General features: G+C 48.1%; 1 protein-coding gene across 4 annotated transcripts in view; it reads right to left on the reverse strand.

Annotated features, from left to right (window-relative positions):
- The window catches only part of LOC137435403 (RAB11-binding protein RELCH homolog), a 228,606-nt gene that overhangs the window by 158,567 nt on the left and 45,392 nt on the right, over positions 1-24,647 (reverse strand). For all 4 annotated transcript variants that reach the window (XM_078784344.1, XM_068129167.2, XM_068129168.2 and 1 more), the window contains exon 3: positions 3,369-3,440. In XM_078784344.1, coding sequence (XP_078640470.1) covers positions 3,369-3,440 — 72 coding nt within the window. The remainder of the gene's footprint in view (positions 1-3,368; positions 3,441-24,647) is intronic.

A 24,647-nucleotide genomic window follows, 5' to 3' on the forward strand; every position in this document is an offset into this window, starting at 1 on the left:
GTGGTTTACTAATTAAGGGGAGATCCTCAGCTTTCCATTGATACCTTCCATGCATCATTGCTGTCACACATGACCGAGTACACGTTCATTGAAAATGACAAGTTCAAATCGCATTTTTACAAGTTTGGCTAATTGATGCAAGTCAGGATAATTGGTGCAAAATGAACGTCAAATGTGAACTTTTCTCAGGAATGATTGGCCTTTATGCACCCACACCTTCAACATGTCCACCTCCCCTTTCAACACAAAGCTCACAGTGGCGGAGCATGCCCTGAACTGCTCGTCTCACCATAGTCGGGTCATTGCGCAAAGCATCCACTTCATGTCGAATATGGCCCTGCAATTCGTCAAGATCACGGGGAGGAGTTACGAACACCTTGTTCTTCAAATGTCCCCAAAGGAAATAATCACATGGTGTGAGGTCAGGTGATCTTGGCGGCCATTCCACTGCATGGTTGAGGGCGATGACTCGGTCTCCAAAGAGTTCCCTCAGTCGATCTCGGACAGCGATAAGACGATGTGCTGGGACGTCATCTTGGGCCCACCAGAGATATCTGAAGACACCACGAACCTGTCGCTCAAAGTTCTCCTCCAGCTGCGGTAAAACTTCATCATTGATCATCTGCAGATACCTGTTACCATTGACATTCCTTTGAAAGAAAACTGGTCCGATCACCTGACCACTTCCACAAAGTCCCAACCAAACAGCCCACTTTTGTCGATTCATGTTGGTGTCAAAATTAAATTCCGGGGGTTGTCCTGTCGGTGCACATTCAAGAACATTATTGGTATTGACCTTGCCATCCATGGTGAAAGCAGCTTCGTCGCCGATAATGAGATACCGCAGGAAATTGACATCTGCTTCACAACGTGCTATCAACCATCTGGCAAGCACCAGCCTCCTGGCAAAATCCCCTGGCATAAGTTGATGCCGGATGTGAATCCGATATGGATGTTGGTGGAGGTCCAGTCTTGTGATTCGGTTGAATGTTGCCGAAGGCAATCCCGTCCCATTTCGTCTTGCGCTGGTATCCCTAGGATGCTCCAATACTTGCTGCCTTACTGCTGCAATGTTCATTTCCGATCGCCCAGTGTGCCTCCTACCAGAATTCTCCATGTGTCAGTTGAGGCTAGTGCCATGCTCTTGGTATTTTCTAACATTCACCCAGATGGTTTTGGCTGCTGGAGGCTCCCGTTCTGGGAAAACGTTCCCTGAACGCATCACGAGTTCGCTGCAAACTTCCAGTTTGGTGAAAGGTTGTAACCACAAAGGTCCGCTGTTCAGTCGTAAGTTGAACCATCTTTTCAATGACTCAGACTGTCTCTAAACCCATACACTGTAGGCCCATCTTAAATACCCATCTTAAACAAAGGATGACGCAACCGACAATTACCAGACCAGCTTAACAATTTTACATGATCAACTTGGCAGTCGACAAGTAATGCGTCCTTTTAAAACTGTTTTGCATCGATTAGCCAAACTTGTAAAAATGCGATTTGAACTTGTCATTTTCAATGAACATGTACTCGGTCATGTGTGACAGCAATGATGCATGGATGGTACATCAATGAAAAGCTGAGGATCTCCTCTTAATTTGTAAACCACATGTAAATTGTCAAAATAAATAACCTTTGCATATTAACCCCTTGAATTCGGATTACCTTTTTTTTTATACAGTGTACATACACACACACACACACACACACACACACACACACACACACACACACACACACACACACACACACACACACACACACACACACACACACACACACACACACACACACACACACATCAAAATGTGTGGAGTGTGACGAGCGCCCCTCCTGATCCCAATGGATAAGAAATCCCACACATGTGCAGACCATAGCGTTGCTTCCAACCTGGAAGCCTCAATAAGGCCACTCAATAGCATTGAGATTCTTATGGTGGTCATTGGTTAAACATCATTCGGAGCAATCTATCCAGAATTCGAGCTTATTTGCTCTCATCAGCACGACATACCATTCAAAAATCTAACCAATGAAGACCACATTCGTCAGTTAAATAGTAATGACACCCCCTGACCTCAAAGGAAAGCATTAGCTGCGGATCATGTCTCACTCGGCACACACCGCATTATCTGCGAGAAACAAATTTGTACTTGCCATGCAAGTGTGCATGCATACCTCTGGAGTTTAGACTATCTTGCCAGCCCCGAATACTGGTGACAATCCATGATTAATTCAAATAACTCCATGAAGTTGCAATTTAAATCAGTATAAAATAAGTTTCACGTTAAGTTCCTTTGATTGAAGAATTGTGATTTCACTTTCTTAGCAACCCAGATGTCAAACTAAAAAAGGTAAAGTAATAATAAACAATATGCAAAAGTTACTGTAACTGTCGAGCAAACAGGTGAGACTGTATACTTGTGCTGGCATACCTCCCATACCTTGGTATTTGTTAATGAAAATCATTGCTGTCTGAAAGAGTACAGATGAGTAAACAAAAAAAATTATACACTTCTCTGCGTGTGTAGCCCATACCAGCTTGTTCCATTGCTCACACGACTTCTGCAATTCCCTGGCTGTACGTATAACATCTGCTTATTGCCTTGCTTCTACTCCATTGCCATTACATTAATATCATCGTTTCATCATACGCCCTTTGTCATTTACTTGTGCTACGAGCCTGAAAATCAATACAGAAATGCAATTCAAAACCGTGTCACATTCAGCAAAGGTCAAGTTTTATAAATCGTTAAGATGACATATTAAATAAGCAAAGTCCAATGAATTGATAAAACCATGTGAGTATTGTGTCCAGATCAAATATGAGAAGTGCTGAAGATCATGGTGTGAGAAACATTGCCTCTCCTTCCATGCAGCATTCCTTGGTGTATTACATTCCATGCAAAAGTTTTTTTTGTTTTTTTTTGTATACAAGATCGAGGCTCGTGAAAGAGCTAACATTAATCACACAAAAAAGTCAAACCGACACATAAAACACAAAAAATAAGGGAAGTGGTAGACAAGATGGGGAGAGAGGGGGAAGGACACAAACACAACATTTGAGAGCAGGGACATCGGGAGAAATGTGGGAGGGGGAGGGCTTGGGGGGAGGTGGGAGAGGTATAAAACATATGAACACTGCAAGGACTTCCAGGAAAGAAGTTGGAATTTCAAAAAAAAAAAAAAGTGTATCTGGGGTAAACATTGGAAACAAACATTGGAAACGGTAAACAGTTTCTTATGCCATGTGCAGCAAAGCAACTAATTTTGTTTCTAAACTAATCCAATGTTACTTTTAGAAACTCAATAAAAGTGATGCAAAGTTTCATATTCACCAAGCTCTGTAAAAGGTGGAGGGCCATTTCATTTACCTGTGGCATGAGTCAGGCTGGCACGCAGCGCCCGAATTGTCTCTTGAGCCTTGCGAAGCTCGAACTCGAGCACTGGCCAGACAAGTACACTGGTCAATCAAATGCACAATCCTCGTAAATAGCATTTAATGAAAATTACCAGACAACAACTAAATGGATGGACAATTGGACATATTCAACTTATAAACCAAAAATGAAATGTAAGAATCAGAATACAAAGAAGAAACGATTATAAAACTCTGCTCCATGATTTACAGCCGTGCAACATCACACAAACAGATCTCATCAATTCCGCACACTTAATAAACCCTCACTCACACTCGGACAAATGCTCGACTCTGTATTAATGAACTGAATTTATAGAAGTGTGATCACAACAGAGGCGAGGACCAGCTTTTGTACGTAAAACACTATCCCTGATCAACCGGCACCCCCTCACCCAGTCCGCACTCAACTCAAGTGTTCAACTGTCTATGCTTGCCCCTCTCTAACCTTCTGGTCCACTTCAAGTGTTTCAACTTCACAGATCTGTCCATCCAGGCTGCTGAGGCTAAACCAGATATTGTATGTCTCATGGGAACATTTATTTCTCCGGATGTCACAGAGTCTTCCGTGTGTCTCGCTGGTTATTGTGTCCTCCACTCTGACAGGCCTGATTCCCACACTCGTGTTGGTGTTGCTGTGTATGCTTGTCCTTGCCCACAACACCTGACTCTTAGTGGTTGTCCACAACCTTTCCAAGAACATTTGGCTTTGTGTGCCTCTCCTCAACAAAGTGTTGCTTCTTTATGTGGTATACCATTATTGTGTGGTATACTCCATATACGAGGCTCTCTCTGCAAACATTGGTATTCTGCTCTCTTCTCACCCCTGTCCACTCTTCCAAATTTGTGGAGACTTTAATTCCCATCATGCCAGCTGGCTTGGCGTTGGTTCACATACTCCTTCACTATAGCGCTGAGCAGCTACATCATTCTGTGAAACGACAGGTCTTCCAAGACATCTCCCCAATGGCAAACATTAATTACTGGACAATGTCATGCCAAACCTTTCCTCAAAGTTGTACTGCTCATTTTAACCTCACCTGGGCTCTTCTGACTAGATGCATGCATAGCAGAGGCAAGTGTTGGTATGAAGGTCAAGGTTGAGGAAAAGGGAAAAGAGGAGATCGGCCCCAAAACAGGTGCACGTTTCCAAAAAAACACCAAAGCACTGCAAGCTTCTTTGCAGTGAACAGAACTGTTCAGAAGAACAAGTGAACAGAAGCAGTGAACAGAAGTGAACTGTGCAGTGAACTGTTCAGAAGTGAACTGTTCAGAAGAACAAGTGAACAGAAGCAGTGAACAGAAGTGAACTTTGCAGTGAACAGAAGAACAAGCTGTTCTGAAATCTCTGACGCACCTTCAACAGCTCTCCCTACCTCTTCCTCCTCTTCCACATCATACCGTACCGCTCCCTCCCCCTGTTCTGTATCCGATGCTCCCCCTTCCTCTTCTTTAACAGTATGGACCTCAAACATCCGGGGCCTTCGCTCAAACTTGACTGATCTCTCCATACAGGTTGCTTCTGACAAACCAGACGTGATCTGCTTAACAGAAACTTTCCTCCTTCATGATGTCTCTGATTCCTTGGTATCTCTCCCAGGTTACTCCCTCCTCCGGTATGATAGACCTGAGCCTCGTCCTGGAGGGGGGGTTGCTATCTTTATAAAAAACTCTCTTCCTCACTCGCCCTGCACTGCCCTCTCTCCACCTCACCCCCAGGAATACCTTTGGCTACGGCTTCCCCTTCGCTCCCACCTTTTGTTCATATGTGTGTTGTACCGTCCACCAAACAGTGATGACTCCATCTACATCTCACTGTCTGATAATATGGACCAACTTCTATCTACCCATCCCAACTCTCTCTTCCTCATATGTGGTGATTTCAATTGTCACCATGCAAGTTGGCTGGGTGTGGGTACCTCTCTCACCAGCCATGGCTCTTCAGCAAAGGACTTCTGCGACTCACTGGGACTGACACAATCTGTCAATTTCCCGACCCGGATCTCAGTCAACGGAGCATCTTCTCTTCTGGATTTGGTTATGACAAACTTCCCTGAAAATGTCTGCTGCTCTTCTTCTGCTCCAATCGGCTCATCTGATCATGTGCTTGTCAAAGTGGACATCTCTCTGACCATTCTCAGAGAGCCTCCTCAGCGTCGACGAGTCTGGCATTTCACTCAGGCCAACTGGCACGGTCTTCAAGCAGCCATCAATCATCTGGACTGGTCTCCCATCTCTACCGCCTCTGACATCAACTCATCCTGGGAATGCTTTCAAAGTAAATTGCTCTCTCTCATGCACAGATTTATACCATCTCGTCTTCAGTTGTCATACCCTTCCTCCCGTCCATGGTACACGGAATCTTGTGGTGAGGCTGTTGCCCTGAAACAACTTGCTTTCGTCTCCTGGAAAGCAAATCCAACGGAAGGAAATCTCATTTCCTTTCACAAAGCCCGAAACAAGTGTGTGTCCACCCTCAGGAGAGCCAGGAAACAATATCTCACCATTCTCAAGACCGAACTCTCTTATCTGTCTCCCTCTTCCAAATCCTGGTGGCGTCTGGTCAAATCTGTTTCTGGTGTTTGTTCCCCCTCCATCCCCTCCCTCACCTCAAACGGCTTAACGGCTGACTCCGCACGTGAAAAAGCTGAATGCCTCAACTCTGTGTTTGCCTCTAAATCTTGTGTCCCAAACCCATCCCTCTCTGTACCCACCGTACCCAGTCGTACCCAGCTGCTCCTGGACTCTGTGTCCTTTCCTCCTGACAAGGTGGAAAAGTTTCTGGCAACCCTCGACTCTGATTCTGCAACTGGTCCTGACGGCATCAGCCCACGGGTCCTAAAATCATGTGCTTCTGCACTTTCACTCCTCTCTTTCTGTTCTCTTCACCCTCTCTTTTGCTCAAGGTCATCTGCCATCTGCTTGGAAATCAGCCAACATCACCGCTTTGCACAAAAAAGGTGCAAAAACAGATCCCAGCAACTACAGACCAATCAGCCTTCTCCCAATTATCAGCAAAGTCATGGAATCCATCATTGCTTCAGATATTAAATCTTTCCTCTTCTCCAATGGCTTGATCTCTGATCATCAATTTGGTTTCAGACCTGGTCACTCTACTCTGGACATGCTGCTTCTGCTTTCTCAACAATGGATGGAGGTCCTCAACGCCAAACAGGAAATTAGAGCTGTCTCCCTTGACATTTCACGTGCCTTCGATACGGTCTGGCACCCTGCTCTGCTCTCCAAACTCTCCTCCTTTGGTATCCATGGAAATCTCCATGCATGGCTGGCGGACTTCCTCTCTGGTCGTAGTCAACGTGTGGCCCTGAATGGGTTTCTCTCATCTCCTCTTCCTGTTCAGGCTGGAGTTCCCCAAGGTAGTGTTCTGGGCCCTGTGCTTTTTCTGGTCTTCATCAATGATCTCTCTGACTCTCTTGAAAATCCTCTCTATCTCTTTGCTGACGACTCTACTCTCTGTCGCTCCATTCCTCATCCCTCAGATCGGCAGTCTGCAGCCTCCTCACTCTCTGCAGACCTGGACAAAATCACAGACTGGTCAAACAAGTGGAACATGTCTTTCAATCCTGACAAATCTCACACTCTTACAATGTCTCTCCGAAAGGACCGCCTGGACAACCCTCCCATCTACTTTCTCAACAATCCTCTCCAAGAAGTTCTGTCGCTCAAGCTTTTGGGTCTCACTATCTGCCATGATCTTTCTTGGGAAAACCACATTTCCAAGCTGGCCTCCAAAGCCAGTCGCCGACTGGGCATCCTCCGTCGTGCGAAGTCCTTCCTTGGCACACCTGAGCTCCTCACCACATACAAGGCTTTCATCCGCAGCTCAATGGAATACTGTTCCCCCTCTGGGCTGGTGCTCCTGCCTCACACCTTGCTCGGCTTCACGCTGTTGAGGCCAAAGCTTTCAGAATCATTGGAATCTCCTGCGATGTAGTCAACGCCGAGGGCCTTTCACTCACTCACCGCAGGCAGGTTGGTGGTCTTTCTGTCTTCTACCGACTCCTCTCCGGCCTTGCTCCCCCAGCTCTCTCTGTGCTCTGTCCCCCCAATATTCCTTCAGGTCGCACAAGATCTGCCTGCAACCCTCTTCTGGTTAAACTGCCAAAGTCTAGGCTCTCTGCTCACCTTCACTCTTTCATTCCCCTTTTCTCCCGCCTCTGGAACAAACTCCCCCACTCCCTTCAATCCCACTCCTCCCTCCAGGTCTTTAAAACAGCTGTTCACCACCATCTCTTATCTTCCCCCATCGAAAACCTTGATCTTTTCTACCCCCGGTAATTCACCCCAGAGTCCTTGCAGTGTTCATATGTTTTAATCCTCTCCCACCTCCCCCCAAGTCCTCCCGATGTCCCTGCTCTCAAATGTTGTGTTTGTGTCCTTCCCCCTCTCTTTTGTGTCCTTCCCCCTCTCTCCCCATCTTGTCTACCGCTCCCCTTGTTTTTTGTGTTTTGTGTGTCGGTTTGTCTTTTTGTGTGATTAATGTTAGCTCTTTCACGAGCCTCGATCTTGTATACAAAAAAAAAAAAAAAAAAAAAAAAGCTTGGGCAGTTGGCAAGGAATTAAGCTGCCTTCAGGTACACTGTTAAACATCTCCAAAATAGATATTGAGATCCTAGAAATGGTTTCAGAACTGCAGGTCACACTTCTCAAACAGTTCTCACAACATGTGTCTATCTCATCCTCCAACCAATGATTCACTGAGATCTATGAAGAAGCCAATTACTCCCAATGGAAAGCGTTCTCTGCCTGGAAGGCCAATGCCATCGAATGAAGTATTGATGAACTTCAATGCCAACAAATCACATGTTCTTACCCTGCCCCTCTGCAAGAATTGTCTCGCAAATGTTTCCATCTCACTCTGTGACTAGCTGTTAGAGTGTTCTGGGATTCTAGAAGCAACCATCTGCCACAAACTCCTTTGCTCACAAACTCCTATTTCCAGAATGGCCTTCAGGGTTAAGTACTGACTGAGCATTCTGGCAGCTCTCAATCTCAATTGCCAATGTAGAGCTGTCAATCGAATAGAAACTTGTCATACATCATGAAATGGAATTTGTCTCTCTTGGGGGGAGGATTTCCAGCCACTAAATGGCTCTCTTTGACATTACAGAGTTCTTCTTCATTACAGACTTGTTAAGATCGGCCTTAGCAATTAAAGCAGCGGTCTGTTAATGTACATCACCTTCAGAAAGGATTCACACCCCTTGGCTTTTTCACATTTTGTTGTGTTACAGCCTGAATATAAATTGGATAAAAATGAGATTTTTTGTCACAGTTCTACATATCATTCCCCATAATGTCAAAGTGGAATTTCTTTTTTTAGAAATTTTTACTAAATAATTAATAATTAAATACAGAAATAACTAATTTACACAAGTATTCTATCCCCTGAATCAATACTTCGTAGAAGCATCTTTGGCCGCAACTCCAGCTTAGAGTCTTCCTTGGTATGTCTTTATGAGCTTTGCACATCTGGATTTGGGGAGTTACTCCTATTCTTCCTTGCAGATTTGCTCAAGCTCTGTCAAGTTGGATGGGCAGAGTTGGTGAACAGCAATATTCAAGTCTTTCCAAAGATTCTCAATGGGATTCTAGTCTGGGCTTTGCCTGGGCCGCTCAAGGATTTTCTCGTTCTTGTTCTGAAGCCATTCCAGTGATGCTTTGGTTGTATCCTTGGAGTCATTGTCCTGTTGGAACATAAATCTTCACTTGAGTCTAAGGTCTTTTGCACTCTGAAGCATGTTCTCCTCAAGGATTTGCCTGTGTTTAGCTCCATTCATTGTTCCCTCTGTCCTTACAAGTCTCCCAGCCCCTGCTGCTGAAAAGCATCCCCATAGCATGATACTGCCACCGCATGCTTCAAGGTGGGGATGGTGTTAGATGAGTGATAAGAAGTGCTCAGTTTCTGCAGACATAGCGCTTTGCATTCAGGCCCAAGAGTTCAATTTTCATCTCATCAGACCACATAATCTTTTGCTTCATGCTCTGAGTTTTTCACGTGCCTGTTTGCAAACTCCAGGCATGCTGTAATGTGCCTTTTTCTCAGGAATAGCTTCCGTATGGCCACTCTCCCATACGGCCTAGATTTGTGAAGGGCTGCAGAAACTGTTGTCCTTCCAGCAGGTTCTCCCATCTCAGCCAAAGAACTCCATGGTTCTGTCAGAGTGGTCATTGGGTTCTTTGTCACCTCCCTGACCAAGGACCTTCTTGCCAGTTTCTCCGTTTGGTCAGACGGCCAGCTTTAGGAAGAGCTGCATAGTTCCAAGTTTGCATAGTTCCTAATGATGGAGCTCACTGTGCTCTGGGAACTTTCAACACTCTAGAAATTGTTTTATACCCTTCCCCAGATCTATGCCTCCTCACAATTATATCGCAGAATGGACAGAGAGTTCCTTGGACTTCATGGTAGAGTTTCTGCTCTGACATGCACTATCAACTGTGGGACCTTGTAGAGAAAGGTGTTTCTTTCTAAATCATGTCCAGTCAATTGAATTGGCCACAGGTTGACTCCAAGTTGTAGAGACATCTCAAGAATGATCATAGGAAATTGGATGCACCTGAGCTCAATTTGGAGTGTCACAAAAAAAGGGTTGAGTATAATATATTGACATGACATTTCGGCTTTTCATTTTTAATAATAATAATAAATTTTATTTATGAAGCACTTTTTAAATACAAAGAAATCTCAAAGCACTGAACAAGGAAAAAAATCAGTTGATCAAGTAAAAAGGGGGGGGGGGGGGGAAAAGTGATAAAAATCAAAATAGAGTAGAGTAACATTACATAAAAAAATATATATCAATGAAAAAAAAGCAATTTCATAAAATGAAAATAATGGGGGAGATAAAAAAGGAAATTATATACAATGGTATTGATAACATCATTGACCAGTCCTTTTTGCAAAGCAGGTTACTTAAAAATAAGGCAATAAAGGTGGGTTTTAAGCCTAGATTTAAAAACTGTAATAGAACCGGATGCCTTTATATAATCTGGGAGCTTATTCCACAGGCAGGGTGCAACCAAGCAAAAAACTCGATCCCCGGTGCGGCGGAGCCGCCTCCTGGGCACAGATAGGAGACTGGCAATGCTAGACCTAAGAGTGCGTGTGAGTGTGAAATGGCCAAGTAAACTTTGCAAATATGTGGGACTGGTGCCAAGTAAAATCTTAGAAACCAAAAGTAAAAATTTGAACTCTATTTGATATTTCACTGGCAACCAATGCAAGGAAGCCAGCGCAGGAGTGATGTACTCTATTTTCTTAGTTTTGGTTAAAACCCACGTATTGTAATTATTTTGTAAGCTGCATAATTGCTACCAAAACATTGAAGAACTAAAAATGCACTTGTTGTTTCATATACAGCCTGTGTGTGGCTGCTGGTTGCATTATTTTTCTGGAAGGGCAGCTGTGCCGCTGATGCAATGCCCCCGTTCCCAGTAAGCTGGTACTCATTTTGCCGACCTCAGAGGAATGACAGGCTAAGTCAACCCACCTGGTGTTAATTCAATGGCAAAAAGGGGCTCAAACTGAAGACCGTAAGATCTAAAGCCAGCCATCTCAACTGTTAGGCCAATACCAGGCTTATAAATGCACTTATTTAGGCATTCACAGCACATACTTGGAAAAAAGCTCATAACAGCAATTAAAACATAACTTTGCAAACAATAAAATTCTAATTTGAACGTCTTTTTTGATAAATGCCTCAAGGTAAAAATAGCGAGAACAAACAAACGAAGAAAACACTATCACTGTACGCATGCACGCACACACACACACACACACACACACACACACACACACACACACACTGAAGGAGAGGCCGCAAGAATTGCCACCTCCCTCTCACCTGGGACGGAAAGAACTGAGGGCCACGTCAAATGCATGCGTTTTGAAAGCAGTGAAGATCGAGCCGAAAACGGCAGATAATATGTACACGTGGTGCCCGGTATCACACCGTTCGACATGTGTTTGTGGCACAGCCTGGCCCTGCAGTTTGGCGTGGCTTGGCTTGGCGTGGCTTGTTCACCCCGTGCTGCGGATATGAGATTGGCCTCCATCCATATCCGCTTGTAAATATTCCCCTATTTCCCCAATACTTCCCAACTATCCCCAATCCCCCATTCCCTAGTCCCATTTTCTGTAAACAACACTCTGTAGACCCGACCTCCCCCTATTTCCCCCATTAAATGTCGCATCCAGGTCCACCGCATCTCACGTAGACAACTATAGGACATCTTGCTAGTTATTCTTAGTCTATGTCAGTTAAGGACTCGTTTCCATTAATTCTGACTCTTCGTTGCACCAGAATGTGATTGTATGGCACCGTTAGGAAGTTTAGGACCTCCCAATACCTCCCCGCAGCTCTTCCTCACGGTTCAACAACAACAACAACAACAGCGGCGGCGGCGCGGGGAGTGGGCGTCCTCACTCCGGCTTGGTTGGTAGGGGGTGTTGAAAGGGCACCAAGCCTTTCCAACGAGCCGCCATCGAGCATGTGCTCGACGGGGTTACCACGTAGGGGCTCGCTGTCAGCTCCTCGTCAAGGGCGGAGCCGGGTAACCCCCGCACCCAATAGAAGCGGCGGACCGATCCCATCTGGGGCGGAGCCAACGAGCCGAGGGCGTGTCACTCCCCGCTGAGCATGCGCAGGAAGAGGGAGGTGATGTCAGATGCGCCCTCAGCTTGGACAGAGAAGGACGCCACCTCCGAGTGCTGCAATACCTCCCCGCATCTCTGGACCGGACCGTGTTTGATTCTGCCCCTGAGCCAAGGTGCACCTTGTGCTATCGACTGCCTGTCCTTCCCTGCCATCAATCCCTGTGTAAGTCAGTCTTGTTCCGTTTGTCTGTGGTCTGTCTGGGGTAGATAAGATTGTGTCTAAGTGCCTATCTCTTCTGTGCTTTACCTCATACCTTGTAATCTACCCCTTTTCTCCACCACCAATTATATCCTCCTCCGGAGGTCTTGAGAACTGTACCCCTTGTGTCGTTTCATTTATCCCAGTCGTTGTGTCCTTTCCTTCATTGATTTAGCGTAGCGCGACTTGGCCAACGTTCGAGTGGAATCGGGTGAGTTGGGGGTAATCGGGTAAACTGTGCGAACACGGCGGCCATTCTGCTCGGCCCATCATAACATCTTAAGTCGTGTCCGTAACAATTGGTGTCGGGAAGTGGGATTGGACCCGAAGCGCGCTTCACGCGCTCGAAATTATTAACGGCGAAATTTGATTTTGTTTTACAAAAAAAAAAAACCCGAATTTTGAAAGTCGCGCTATGGCAGATCAAGACGGCTGGGTTCCGGTAGAGGAGAGTGAGGCAGGGTCGATCCAGGACCAAATTGAGGGACATGAGGAGAGCGAAGCAGTGAGGGCGGCAGGTTCGCAAAATGGCGTCCTCGCGCACGAGGTTGCGGGCGCGCAAAATGGCGCCTCGCACATGGCTACGGCGGCCGCACCCGCTGCACAAGTGGGAGGGATGGCCCAAATGCAGGCCCTCATGGAGCAATTTATGGTACAAATGCAGGCGTCCCTCAACCTGCAGAAGGACGATATGAGGGCTAATAGTGAGCAAATGAGGGCTGATAGTGAGCGATTGGGTGAGCGATTGGAGGGCCAAATGGGGGTAATGAGGGATGAATTGAGGGCTGATAGTGAGCGATTAGAGGGCCAAATGGGGGTAATGAGGGACGAAGCGAGGAGTACCGGTGAGGGGTTAGACAATGGGATAAAAGAGTTAAAGAATGGGTTAACGGGGGTAGAAAACAGAATGGCCGCTCAAGAGAATCAAATGGAAGGGATGCAAAAGGGGTTAGAGGGGTTAGAAAACAGTATGGAAGGCAAATTGAGGGACATGAGGGACCAAGCGGAAAGGGAAGTTTAAAAAATTGGGCAGCAGATAGAGGGGGTCAGAATGGGGGTAGAAACTAAATTGGATGCTCACAGGGAGGAAATGGAGCAGATGAGGGTGGCATCTGGGCAGGAGATGCAGGTGATGGGAGAAGAGATCAGAAGAGGTGTGAGTGAGGAGGTCGGAGGAGTGCGCGAGGAGGTGAGGCACTGTAAGGAGCGCATGGAGAAGGAGGTGAGAAAGGGGACTGTAAAATTGCAAGGTGGTATAGAGGAGTTGACGCTGGAAGTGGAACAGCTGACGGAGGGACAAAAAGGACTAACGGAGCAGGTTCAAAGAAACACTGCGGTATTAGGAGGGTTAAAAGCGACACAAAACGACCTAAAAAACGACTTGATAGCGACAAAGAGGCAATGTCAGATGGTACGTGAGGGACTGACAACGAGGTTGGACGAGGTGACAGAGGTAATGGAGACAAAGGACCGGCAGGTGAGGACGCACATAGAAACGGTCAAGGTAGCTTTGGAGGACGAGCTTGAGGAGACGTACCGGGAAATAAAAGAGGTGAAGCAGAAATTAGAAGAAGTGGAAGAAGGGGTGAGCGAAATTAAGAAGCGACGGAGAGGGGATAAGAAAGAGATAAAGGAGGAAGTAAAAGAATTGGTCCAAAGTCTGTGTTCGGATCGTGATGATGTGCTCATTAACCGGATGAGGGATTCGCAGGTGATGGAGGAGAAGCGAAGAGAAAGAGGACCCGGTGTAAGTGGTGACCAATATGGTCATGCGTATGATGCGCCAGGTGATTTAAGAAGCTTGGGGGTCGAGATGGACCCGGGTGTTCGTGAGAGGCCGTTGGTGAAGTGTGCGACAGGTCTGGTGTGCGAAAAAGGAGGTGTGCGAGAAAGTCCGACTCTGGGGTGTGTGAGGAAAAAGTGCGTGCCAAGGAGTGAAGGTGCTGTCGAGAGTGAGTCGGTCATAGCGCGTGTGCGAGGGAGCACATGGAAGCGCGGTGTGGTAAGTGTTACGGAGGAAGTAACGGGAGAGTGTGCGCGAGAAAGGTGTGTAACGGACAGGTGCATGGGGAAAGAGTGCGCTGTCAAAGGTAAGGAAGAATGCACGCCTGTGGTGAGTGTTACAGAGGGTGTGACGGGAGAGTGAGCGCAAGAGTGTGCGCGAGAAAGGTGTGTAACGGACGGGTGCATGAGGAAAGAGTGCGCTGTCGAGAGTAAGGGTGAGTGCGCTGTCAAGAGTGGAGGTGAGAGTAGTAAGAGTGACACGGAGCGTGAGTTGGTTGTGACAGGTGAGAAAGGATGTACACCTGGAATGGAAGGATGCACACGTGGAATGGTAGAGCGTGTGTGGGAATGCACGCTGGATTTGGTAGTGAGGCACGTGGTTGGGTGTGCGAGTAAGAGCACACCTGTGATTGTCACAGAGGAGGTGACCGAGGAGGGGGCGCGAAGAGGTGTGTTGGTGAGGTGTGCGACCAACGAATGTGTGCCAAAGTGTTCGGTGGTCAGGTGTGTGACCAAGGCTGTGAGTGGAATGAGTGTACCTGGGTGTGTTAGAGAAGGTACGACGAGGAGCATGGGAACAGCTTGATGTATGGGCAAGAAAGGGGTAGCGTATGCGTGTAAGCATGCAGGTGAAGCATCGACGGTAACCGGGTTAGCGGTTAGAGCGACTTATAGCCGAATCGGGCCCTCGGTGCGTGCCGGGCTTCGCGTGCCGCGAGAACCAGCGGGGATCCGAGCCACGGCGGGTTCGAAAGGACCGCCGTACGCGATCCACGCTGGGCCTCGCTTTGAACGGCCGCGTCCGTGCTCCACTAGGCGGAGCGGGCAGCCCGATAGGAAGGGTCGTCATGGCGACCACTTTTTGTTGAGGCATTCCGGCAGGTCGAGATCGGGCCATGGGATGGCTCCGTGCCGAGATGGTGCGTGGGATCTCGGCCCGGGTAAACCTCCTTCCCTGCACCGAATGCCGGACGCATCCAGCCGCTGGCACAGAACAACCCGCATTCATTGCTCGGCTGTACGAAGCCGAGCTTTAGAAGGGAATTGGCGCACCGAGAGGATCTAAAAAGCAGACGGGTGATGAGGTTAGTGTTTTGGACCCAAAATTATAAAAAAACAAAATTTGATGATTGGCAAAGGATTGGCAGTAATGATTGGCAGATGATGGGTAGTGATTGGCAAATTTTTGATTTGTTGAAATTTGATGTGCAAAATTGGTAGTGGGAGATGCCCGATGTGGTGGGATGGCAACTCTGTCATCCCTCACAAACGGGGGGCAAATGCGCTATAGCTTATAGGGGTGTATGGCAGTGAAAACTAGCCCGGGTGGGTTAGGATATTGTGTGTAGGGCCCTAGAAGATGACATTAGGTAACGTTAAGATTAGTTAGTGACTGATACCTGTAGTGGGGACGCAGGTAGATTAGTGTGGATGATAATGACGAGGGAGCGCAATAGTTTAAAGGGACGACTGGGAAGCGCAAGTTTCAGAGGGGAGTAGTTAGATGAGATGATGCTGTGTGAGAACTGGACAGGTGTGTGGAGCAGTGTAGGAGTAGTGAGTGTTGTGGATCAGCGCGAATGCGCTTGGGGGAGAGAAGGGTGCAGGCGGCACCAAGTATGAGAGAACAGGTGTGCAAGTACAGGTGTGTGGAATACATGGAGCAGAGAATGAGTGGTGTGGAGAGAGTTGGAGTAAGTGGTACGGAGTGGTGTGCATGGTGCGAAGGTGTGGATGGGGGAAGAGTGGACCCCTTTCACGAGTACCCGGGGCGGGTAGTGTAAGTGTTAGGTAGAGGGTATAGGTAAATTGTGGTTGGATATTGGCATTTGTGGTGCGGTTGCAGAATGGTATTGTGGATGGGTGCATTAGTGTTGTGGAAATGGCTGGGCGTGTAGCCTGTTAGTGTGTGTAGTTGGTTTGGGCACTCCACCACTGTGAGGATGTCGGCCAGGTGAGGCCGCAGGTGGGCTCTGGGAGCCGTTAGTGTCAGTGGGTGCCTGAGGATCCCGGGTGTGGATCGGGCAGCCCGTGCCAGAGAGGGCACTGAGGGGGTGAGAGTGCGAGAGGGCCTTCCCCAGTTAGTTAGGTTAGGGTGAGGAGCAGGTAAGCTCGGGTGGCAACTACAGTGGTGGAGGTGTGCAGGTGGGTAGACCTGCTGGGAGAGCTACACGTCACAGCCCAGAAATTGTGCGAGGGCACCGAGTAATGAATCGGGGGAGTGAGACCCCAAATTGAGAAGCACCACAAGTTGGTCAATGGGAATTGGTTTTTAGAACCCATAGTGTAAATTGGCCAATGGATTGGCAGGGAAAGACCCCGGGTAATGTAAAGTTGTTAAAGTCATTTAGGAAATAATTAGGATTGATGAACCCGTCGCACCATACGCAGCCACTTACCTGAGGTGATGATGATGACTCCACACCTGTGTTTTCCTTGTTTTGTGTTGCAGGAAATGAGAATTGCTGTGTGGATTTGTGAGACGCATCACGACGTGGATGAGACATTGGGGTGATTCCATCTCTCCCTCCTTAGGAGGGACTGATGATGAATTGGTGATGGCAAATTTTGATGTTGAGTTGGAGATGGCAAATTTTGATGAGAGTTGGAAATGGCAAATTTGATTGGTTAGGAGGGAGAGAAGACGAATTTGGTTTATGGGAGGAACGGGGAAGACAGTAGGGACGTTTGTTGATGTGTAAAGTAGATGTTTATGGGTAGTGTTGTGTTTTGTGGATACAGTAAGGGGTAAGGGAGGGGCAATGTAGGTTACCTGGTGGGGGGGGGGGGGGGCGTACGGTAGGAATGTACCTGTCTCACCTGGTTCCCATGTGCCCCCAGTATGCATTACCTTGTATTGCGTGCACTTTTGCGCCCTTACCACCTTACTCGCTTGTCTTCTTTTTTTGTCTCCCACCTCCGAGGATCTGGCTTTGGGGCAGAGAGAGAGGAGAGAGAGGTGCTGGCTCCGCAGTTGTGGGCCTGTACTTTCGCTGCTTGCTGCCTGGATCGATACACCATATGGACCGCAATTTTGGTGGCCGCCCACAATGGACGGCAGTTCTTTTGCGGGCAAGCACCACCCGTTGATGGACCTCTGGGTCAACGTGGCACCTATGCCATACAGGTGAACCACTTTTAGTTGGCCCCCCTGACGGCCACAATTTAGAAATGGACGCGGTTGGCGCCTTTCTTTATTTTTAAAGAAGCCAGAAGGCCAAGTGCACTCCAGGAAGGCAAGACCAGCGGCAGAACATCGGCCGGCTGTGACACCACCGGTGACTATGAACACTTTATTGGTGCACCGGATGGTGCTGACTGTGTGTATGGGGTGGTGCTTTTGGTGCTTGGACGGGGTGCTCTGCACATTATTAAAGGCCGTAGGGCCACAGGGCACTCGTGGGTTGGTGTATCGATGCTAGCATGCGTGCTCTCTCTATGCATAACATCTGCATGTGTTCCTCAAAGAACAGGTCCTGGATCGTAGTGTAAATATCAGTCTTGTGTAAATAATGCTCCCTACCGGCTGTATGTTTAGTTTGAGGATGCTTTCCGCGATTCGGTTATCCTGTGGGTGTGTTTCTGTGAGGAGAAGGGTGCAACGTCGCAGGGGGACATATTTACTCATTTGTGAACATCTGTAAAACTGTCGCACTCAGGGTTGAGTTAATAGTAGAGGGAACTACATCTGAGTGCCACACTAAAGTAAGTAAAAATTTATCGGGTCGGGACGCCCCGAGGTAGAGAAGGGTGCAATGTTGCGGATATGAGATTGGCCTCCATCCATATCCGCTTGTAAATATTCCCCTATTTCCCCAATACTTCCCAACTATCCCCAATCCCCCATTCCCTAGTCCCATTTTCTGTAAACAACACTCTGTAGACCCGACCTCCCCCTATTTCCCCCATGAAATGTCGCATCCAGGTCCACCGCATCTCACGTAGACAACTATAGGACATCTTGCTAGTTATTCTTAGTCTATGTCAGTTAAGGACTCGTTTCCATTAATTCTGACTCTTCGTTGCACCAGAATGTGATTGTATGGCACCGTTAGGAAGTTTAGGACCTCCCAATACCTCCCCGCAGCTCTTCCTCACGGTTCAACAACAACAACAACAACAGCGGCGGCGGCACGGGGAGTGGGCGTCCTCACTCCGGCTTGGTTGGTAGGGGGTGTTGAAAGGGCACCAAGCCTTTCCAACGAGCCGCCATCGAGCATGTGCTCGACGGGGTTACCACGTAGGGGCTCGCTGTCAGCTCCTCGTCAAGGGCGGAGCCGGGTAACCCCCGCACCCAATAGAAGCGGCGGACCGATCCCATCTGGGGCGGAGCCAACGAGCCGAGGGCGTGTCACTCCCCGCTGAGCATGCGCCGGAAGAGGGAGGTGACGTCAGATGCGCCCTCAGCTTGGACAGAGAAGGACGCCACCTCCGAGCGCTGCAATACCTCCCCGCATCTCTGGACCGGACCGTGTTTGATTCTGCCCCTGAGCCAAGGTGCACCTTGTGCTATCGACTGCCTGTCCTTCCCTGCCATCAATCCCTGTGTAAGTCAGTCTTGTTCCGTTTGTCTGTGGTAGATAAGATTGTGTCTAAGTGCCTATCTCTTCTGTGCTTTACCTCATACCTTGTAATCTACCCCTTTTCTCCACCACCAATTATATCCTCCTCCGGAGGTCTTGAGAACTGTACCCCTTGTGTCGTTTCATTTATCCCAGTCGTTGTGTCCTTTCCTTCATTGATTTAGCATAGCGCGACTTGGCCAACGTTCGAGTGGAATCGGGTGAGTTGGGGGTAATCGGGTAAACTGTGCGAACACGGCGGCCATTCCGCTCGGCCCATCATAACATCTTAAGCCGTGTCCGTAACAATATGTACACGTGGTGCCCGGTATCACACCGTTCGACATGTGTTTGTGGCACAGCCTGGCCCTGCAGTTTGGCGTGGCTTGGCTTGGCGTGGCTTGTTCACCCCGTGCTGCTGGGTGAGCAGGCCCGGGCTTTTGCAAAATCCCACTTGCAAAGTTCCTCCCATTGAGGACGAGAGAGAAAGTTTTGTGGGATCGATGACCGTGCCGAATAAAATACCTGCGATGGAAGTGAGAACTGAGCCGAGGATGGCAGCTTTGTTGAGGCAGAGGGCCGCGCATATCATGCCCAGAGTCGCACTGATCGACATGCGTTTGGGATGCGGCGTGGCCTTGCAACTAGCTGAGTTTTTCCGACCCCATCATGCTGAGAACGAAAACCCGAGCTTTTGCAACTGCCTTTTTGCCAAATTCTTTTTTTTTTTTTTTTTTTGTATACTGAATCGAGGCTCGTGAAAGAGCTAACATTTATTTCACAAACAAATCAACCAGACAAACAAAATATACAAAAAGAGGGAGCGGAAGACAAGATGGGGAGAGAAGGGGAAGCACACAACCACAACATTTGAGAGCAGGGAGAAGTGTGGGAGGGAGAGGGCTTGGGGGCAGGAGGCGTGGGAGGGGGGGGGGGGGGTGGGAGAAGTATAGAACACAAGGGGACCAAAATTAGCGGGGGTAGAAAAGATCAAGGTTTTGGATGGGGGAGGATAAGAGATGGTGGTGAACAGCTGTTTTAAAGACCTGGAGGGTGGAGTGGGATTGAAGAGAGTGAGGGAGTTTGTTCCAGAGGCGGGAGAAAAGAGGCATGAAGGAGTGAAGGTGAGCAGAAAGTCTTGATTTTGGCAGTTTAACCATAAGAGGGTTGCAGGCAGATCTTGTGCGACCTGTAGGAATATTTGGGGGACAGAGCCCAGAGAGGGCTGGGGGGGGCAAGACCAGAGAGGAGTCGGTAGAAGACGGAAAGACCACCAACCTGCCTGCGGTGAGTGAGTGAAAGGCCCTTGGAGTTAGCTTCATCGCGGGAGATTCCAATGATTCTGAACGCTTTGGTTTCAACAGCGTGAAGACGGGCTAGGTGTGAGGCAGGAGCACCAGACCAGAGGGGAGAGCAGTATTCCATAGAGCTGCGGATGAAAGCCTTGTATGTGGTGAGGAGCTCAGGTGTGCCAAGGAAGGACTTCGCACGACGAAGGATGCCCAGTCGGCGACTGGCTTTGGAGGCCAGATTTGAAATGTGTTTTTCCCAGGAAAGATCATGGCAAATAGTGAGACCCAAAAGCTTGAGTGACAGAACTTCTTGGAGAGGATTATTCAGAAAGTGGATGGGAGGGTTTTCCAGTCGGTCTTTTCGGAGAGACATTGTAAGAGTGTGAGATTTATCAGGATTGAAAGACATGTTCCATTTGTTTTCCCAGTCTGTGATTTTGTCCAGGTCTGCAGAGAGTGAGGAGGCTGCAGACTGCCGATCTGAGGGATGAGGAATGGAGCGACAGAGAGTAGAGTCGTCAGCAAAGAGATAGAGAGGATTTTCAAGAGAGTCAGAGAGATCATTGATGAAGACCAGAAAAAGCACAGGGCCCAGAACACTACCTTGGGGAACTCCAGCCTGAACAGGAAGAGGAGATGAGAGAAACCCATTCAGGGCCACACGTTGACTACGACCAGAGAGGAAGTCCGCCAGCCATGCGTGGAGATTTCCATGGATACCAAAGGAGGAGAGTTTGGTGAGCAGAGCAGGCTGCCAGACCGTATCGAAGGCACGTGAAATGTCAAGGGAGACGGCTCTAATTTCCTGTTTGGCGTTGAGGACCTCCATCCATTGTTGAGAAAGCAGAAGCAGCATGTCCAGAGTAGAGTGACCAGGTCTGAAACCAAATTGATGATCAGAGATCAAGCCATTGGAGAAAAGGAAAGATTTCATATCTGAAGCAATGATGGATTCCATGACTTTGCTGATAATTGGGAGAAGGCTGATTGGTCTGTAGTTGCTGGGATCTGTTTTTGCACCTTTTTTGTGCAAAGCGGTGATGTTGGCTGATTTCCAAGCAGATGGCAGATGACCTTGAGCAAAAGAGAGGGTGAAGAGAACGGAAAGAGGGAGTGAAAGAGCGGAAGCACATGATTTTAGGACCAGTGGGCTGATACCGTCAGGACCAGTTGCAGAATCAGAGTCGAGGGTTGACAGAAACTTTTCCACCTTGTCAGGAGGAAAGGACACAGAGTCCAGGAGCAGCTGGGTACGACTGGGTACGGTGGGTACAGAGAGGGATGGGTTTGGGACACAAGATTTAGAGGCAAACACAGAGTTGAGGCATTCAGCTTTTTCACGTGCGGAGTCAGCCGTTAAGCCGTTTGAGGTGAGGGAGGGGATGGAGGGGGAACAAACACCAGAAACAGATTTGACCAGACGCCACCAGGATTTGGAAGAGGGAGACAGATAAGAGAGTTCGGTCTTGAGAACGGTGAGATATTGTTTCCTGGCTCTCCTGAAGGTGGACACACACTTGTTTCGGGCTTTGTGAAAGGAAATGAGATTTCCTTCCGTTGGATTTGCTTTCCAGGAGACGAAAGCAAGTTGTTTCAGGGCAACAGCCTCACCACAAGATTCCGTGTACCATGGACGGGAGGAAGGGTATGACAACTGAAGACGAGATGGGATAAATCTGTGCATGAGAGAGAGCAATTTACTTTGAAAGAATTCCCAGGATGAGTTGATGTCAGAGGCGGTAGAGATGGGAGACCAGTCCAGATGATTGATGGCTGCTTGAAGACCGTGCCAGTTGGCCTGAGTGAAATGCCAGACTCGTCGACGCTGAGGAGGCTCTCTGAGAATGCTCAGAGAGATGTCCACTTTGACAAGCACATGATCAGATGAGCCGATTGGAGCAGAAGAAGAGCAGCAGACATTTTCAGGGAAGTTTGTCATGACCAAATCCAGAAGAGAAGATGCTCCGATGACTGAGATCCGGGTCGGGAAATTGACAGATTGTGTCAGTCCCAGTGAGTCGCAGAAGTCCTTTGCTGAAGAGCCATGGCTGGTGAGAGAGGTACCCTCACCCAGCCAACTGGAATGGTGACAATTGAAATCACCACATATGAGGAAGAGAGAGTTGGGATGGGTAGATAGAAGTTGGTCCATATTATCAGACAGCGAGATGTAGATGGAGTCATCGCTGTTTGGTGGACGGTACAACACACATATGAACAAAAGGTGGGAGCGAAGGGGAAGCCGTAGCCAAAGGTATTCCTGGGGGTGAGGTGGAGAGAGGGCAGTGGAGGGCGAGTGAGGAAGAGAGTTTTTTATAAAGATAGCAACCCCACCTCCAGGACGAGGCTCAGGTCTATCATACCGGAAGAGGGAGTAACCTGGGAGAGATACCAAGGCATCAGAGACATCATGAAGGAGGAAAGTTTCTGTTAAGCAGATCACATCTGGTTTGTCAGAAGCAACCTGTATGGAGAGATCAGTCAAGTTTGAGTGAAGGCCCCGGATGTTTGAGGTCCATACCGTTAATTAAGAGGAAAGGGGAGCATCGGGTCCAGAACAGGGGGGGGAGGGGTAGGGTAAGATGTGGAAGAGGAGGAAGAGGTAGGGAGAGCTGTTGAAGGTGTGTCAGAGATTTCAGAGATTTCAGAATAGCTTGGAGAAAGGGAAGAATGGGGCGGACAAAAGGTTTGATGGAGATTGGGTGAGGCACAGTGAGGTGTTATTTGAGGAGGAGGAAGAGCGAGGCAGAAGGTTGGGGGAGATGAAGGTGAAAGGTGGAAGGGGGAAGAAGCAGGGAGGAAGCTTTGAGGAGGAGGGGTGAGAGGGGAGTCTAGGAGGGGAGGAGCGAGGGAGAGTCTTGGAGGGGAGGGGTGTGGGGGGAGTTTAGGAGGGAGGGGAGGGAAGGGGCAAGGGGGGAGATTTGAAAGGGATGGGTGATGGGGAGGATTTGGAGGGGAGGGGTGAGATTGGATTTTGAAAAGTGTACGATTCATGGGAAACGAACATTTTTTGCAAAATGAGTTTGAGACCTTCGAGTCAAAAATATGTTTGAGGACACTGAAGGAGGGGTGGAGTTCTGGATAGTTTAGGGAATGTAGAAAGGAGGAACTGTAAGAGATGGTATTATATATATTTTTTGGAATGAATAGATTTGGTGAGCAAGACGAAAGCATCCTTTTGTAGGAAAAGAAGAAAAGGGTGTTATAATATATGAGAGAAAATAGTTGTTCAGGGGAGAGATTATACATTTCTAATCACGTGATCGCGTGATCGCGAACGAAGAACGAACGTACAAAAAATAACAACAAATAAACGAATAAGACCTGGGAAGGAAATATTTTTTGGGGTTTTTTTTTTTTTTGAGTAGAGATATTTTACAAGGAGGTATGGGGTGAACGACTGGGACGAACCAGAGAACGAAAATAAATGCAGCGCATTCGACGAATCGCTGAGAGAAAATCAAAACCACAAGGTCGGAGACGGTACGGTAGCCAAGCCTACGAGTACTAGGCCGCAGAATACTCGATACGCATTAACCGACGATTGTGTATACATGTATGAAAAATTTGCACCGAAAATTTTCCAAAAGATACGCTATAGGTACATACACCAAAAGATAGATACAGTCTCGACAAAAACACAATTGAGAAGGATCACTTAGCTTCGAAAGCGTGAGTGCATGGAACAGCTTCGAAAAGACGTGACCTCGCCGTGATCTCCAAGACGTCGAATACTCGAGTTCCATGGGATTCATGATTCAGGACCACGCAACTGGTTCTGAGTTCCATGTTCTGGTTCTGAGTCACATGCAACTGAGTTCCATGGGATTCAGGACCACGCTGAATACAATGACTTTGATGGAAGCGAGAACCGAGCCAGAGGCGGCCGCATTGGTAAGGCAGAGGGCCGCGCGAGGGGCCCCCGGAGTTGCACCTATTGACATGCATTTGGGGTGAGGCCTAGCCCCCTGGCCTTGCTTGCAGCTTGTTTGGTTTTGCCGACCCTATCCCATAAATGAAGAATGACACCGAGGGAGGATGATATCGTCAAGGAAGAGACTGAAATCTGGCATACCCAGAGGCCACACAGGCTGTTGCAAGGATCTAAATCATCACCACTTCAGGGATGGGGGAGGAAACTATTTGGTCGATGAGTCGTGGTTTCTTTCTGGGGTGAAGATCAATGCTTCAGGACCAGGAAAGGCGCCATTAAACGGAGCACTGATGAGGAGACGGCTTGCATGTATCGTGGTTCCTTTCTGGGATGAATATGGATGCTTCAGGGCCAGAGAAGGCTCTGTTCAGTCATAGAGACTCACGAGTGGAGATAACGACTGTTGGTGGAGGCACGTATACAAGCAAACACACACATATACATGAATCATGATTTACACATACCTGTGGTGTATGCTTACACCTTACAAGCAATCAGTACATAATAAATAGAAGCTTTATATCACATATCCACACATACACACCCACACACACACACACACACACA

The sequence above is a fragment of the Myxine glutinosa genome, chromosome 9, assembly GCF_964187855.1.
Source record: "Myxine glutinosa chromosome 9, kmMyxGlut1.1, whole genome shotgun sequence".
In the NCBI taxonomy this organism is placed as follows: Eukaryota; Metazoa; Chordata; class Myxini; order Myxiniformes; family Myxinidae; genus Myxine; species Myxine glutinosa.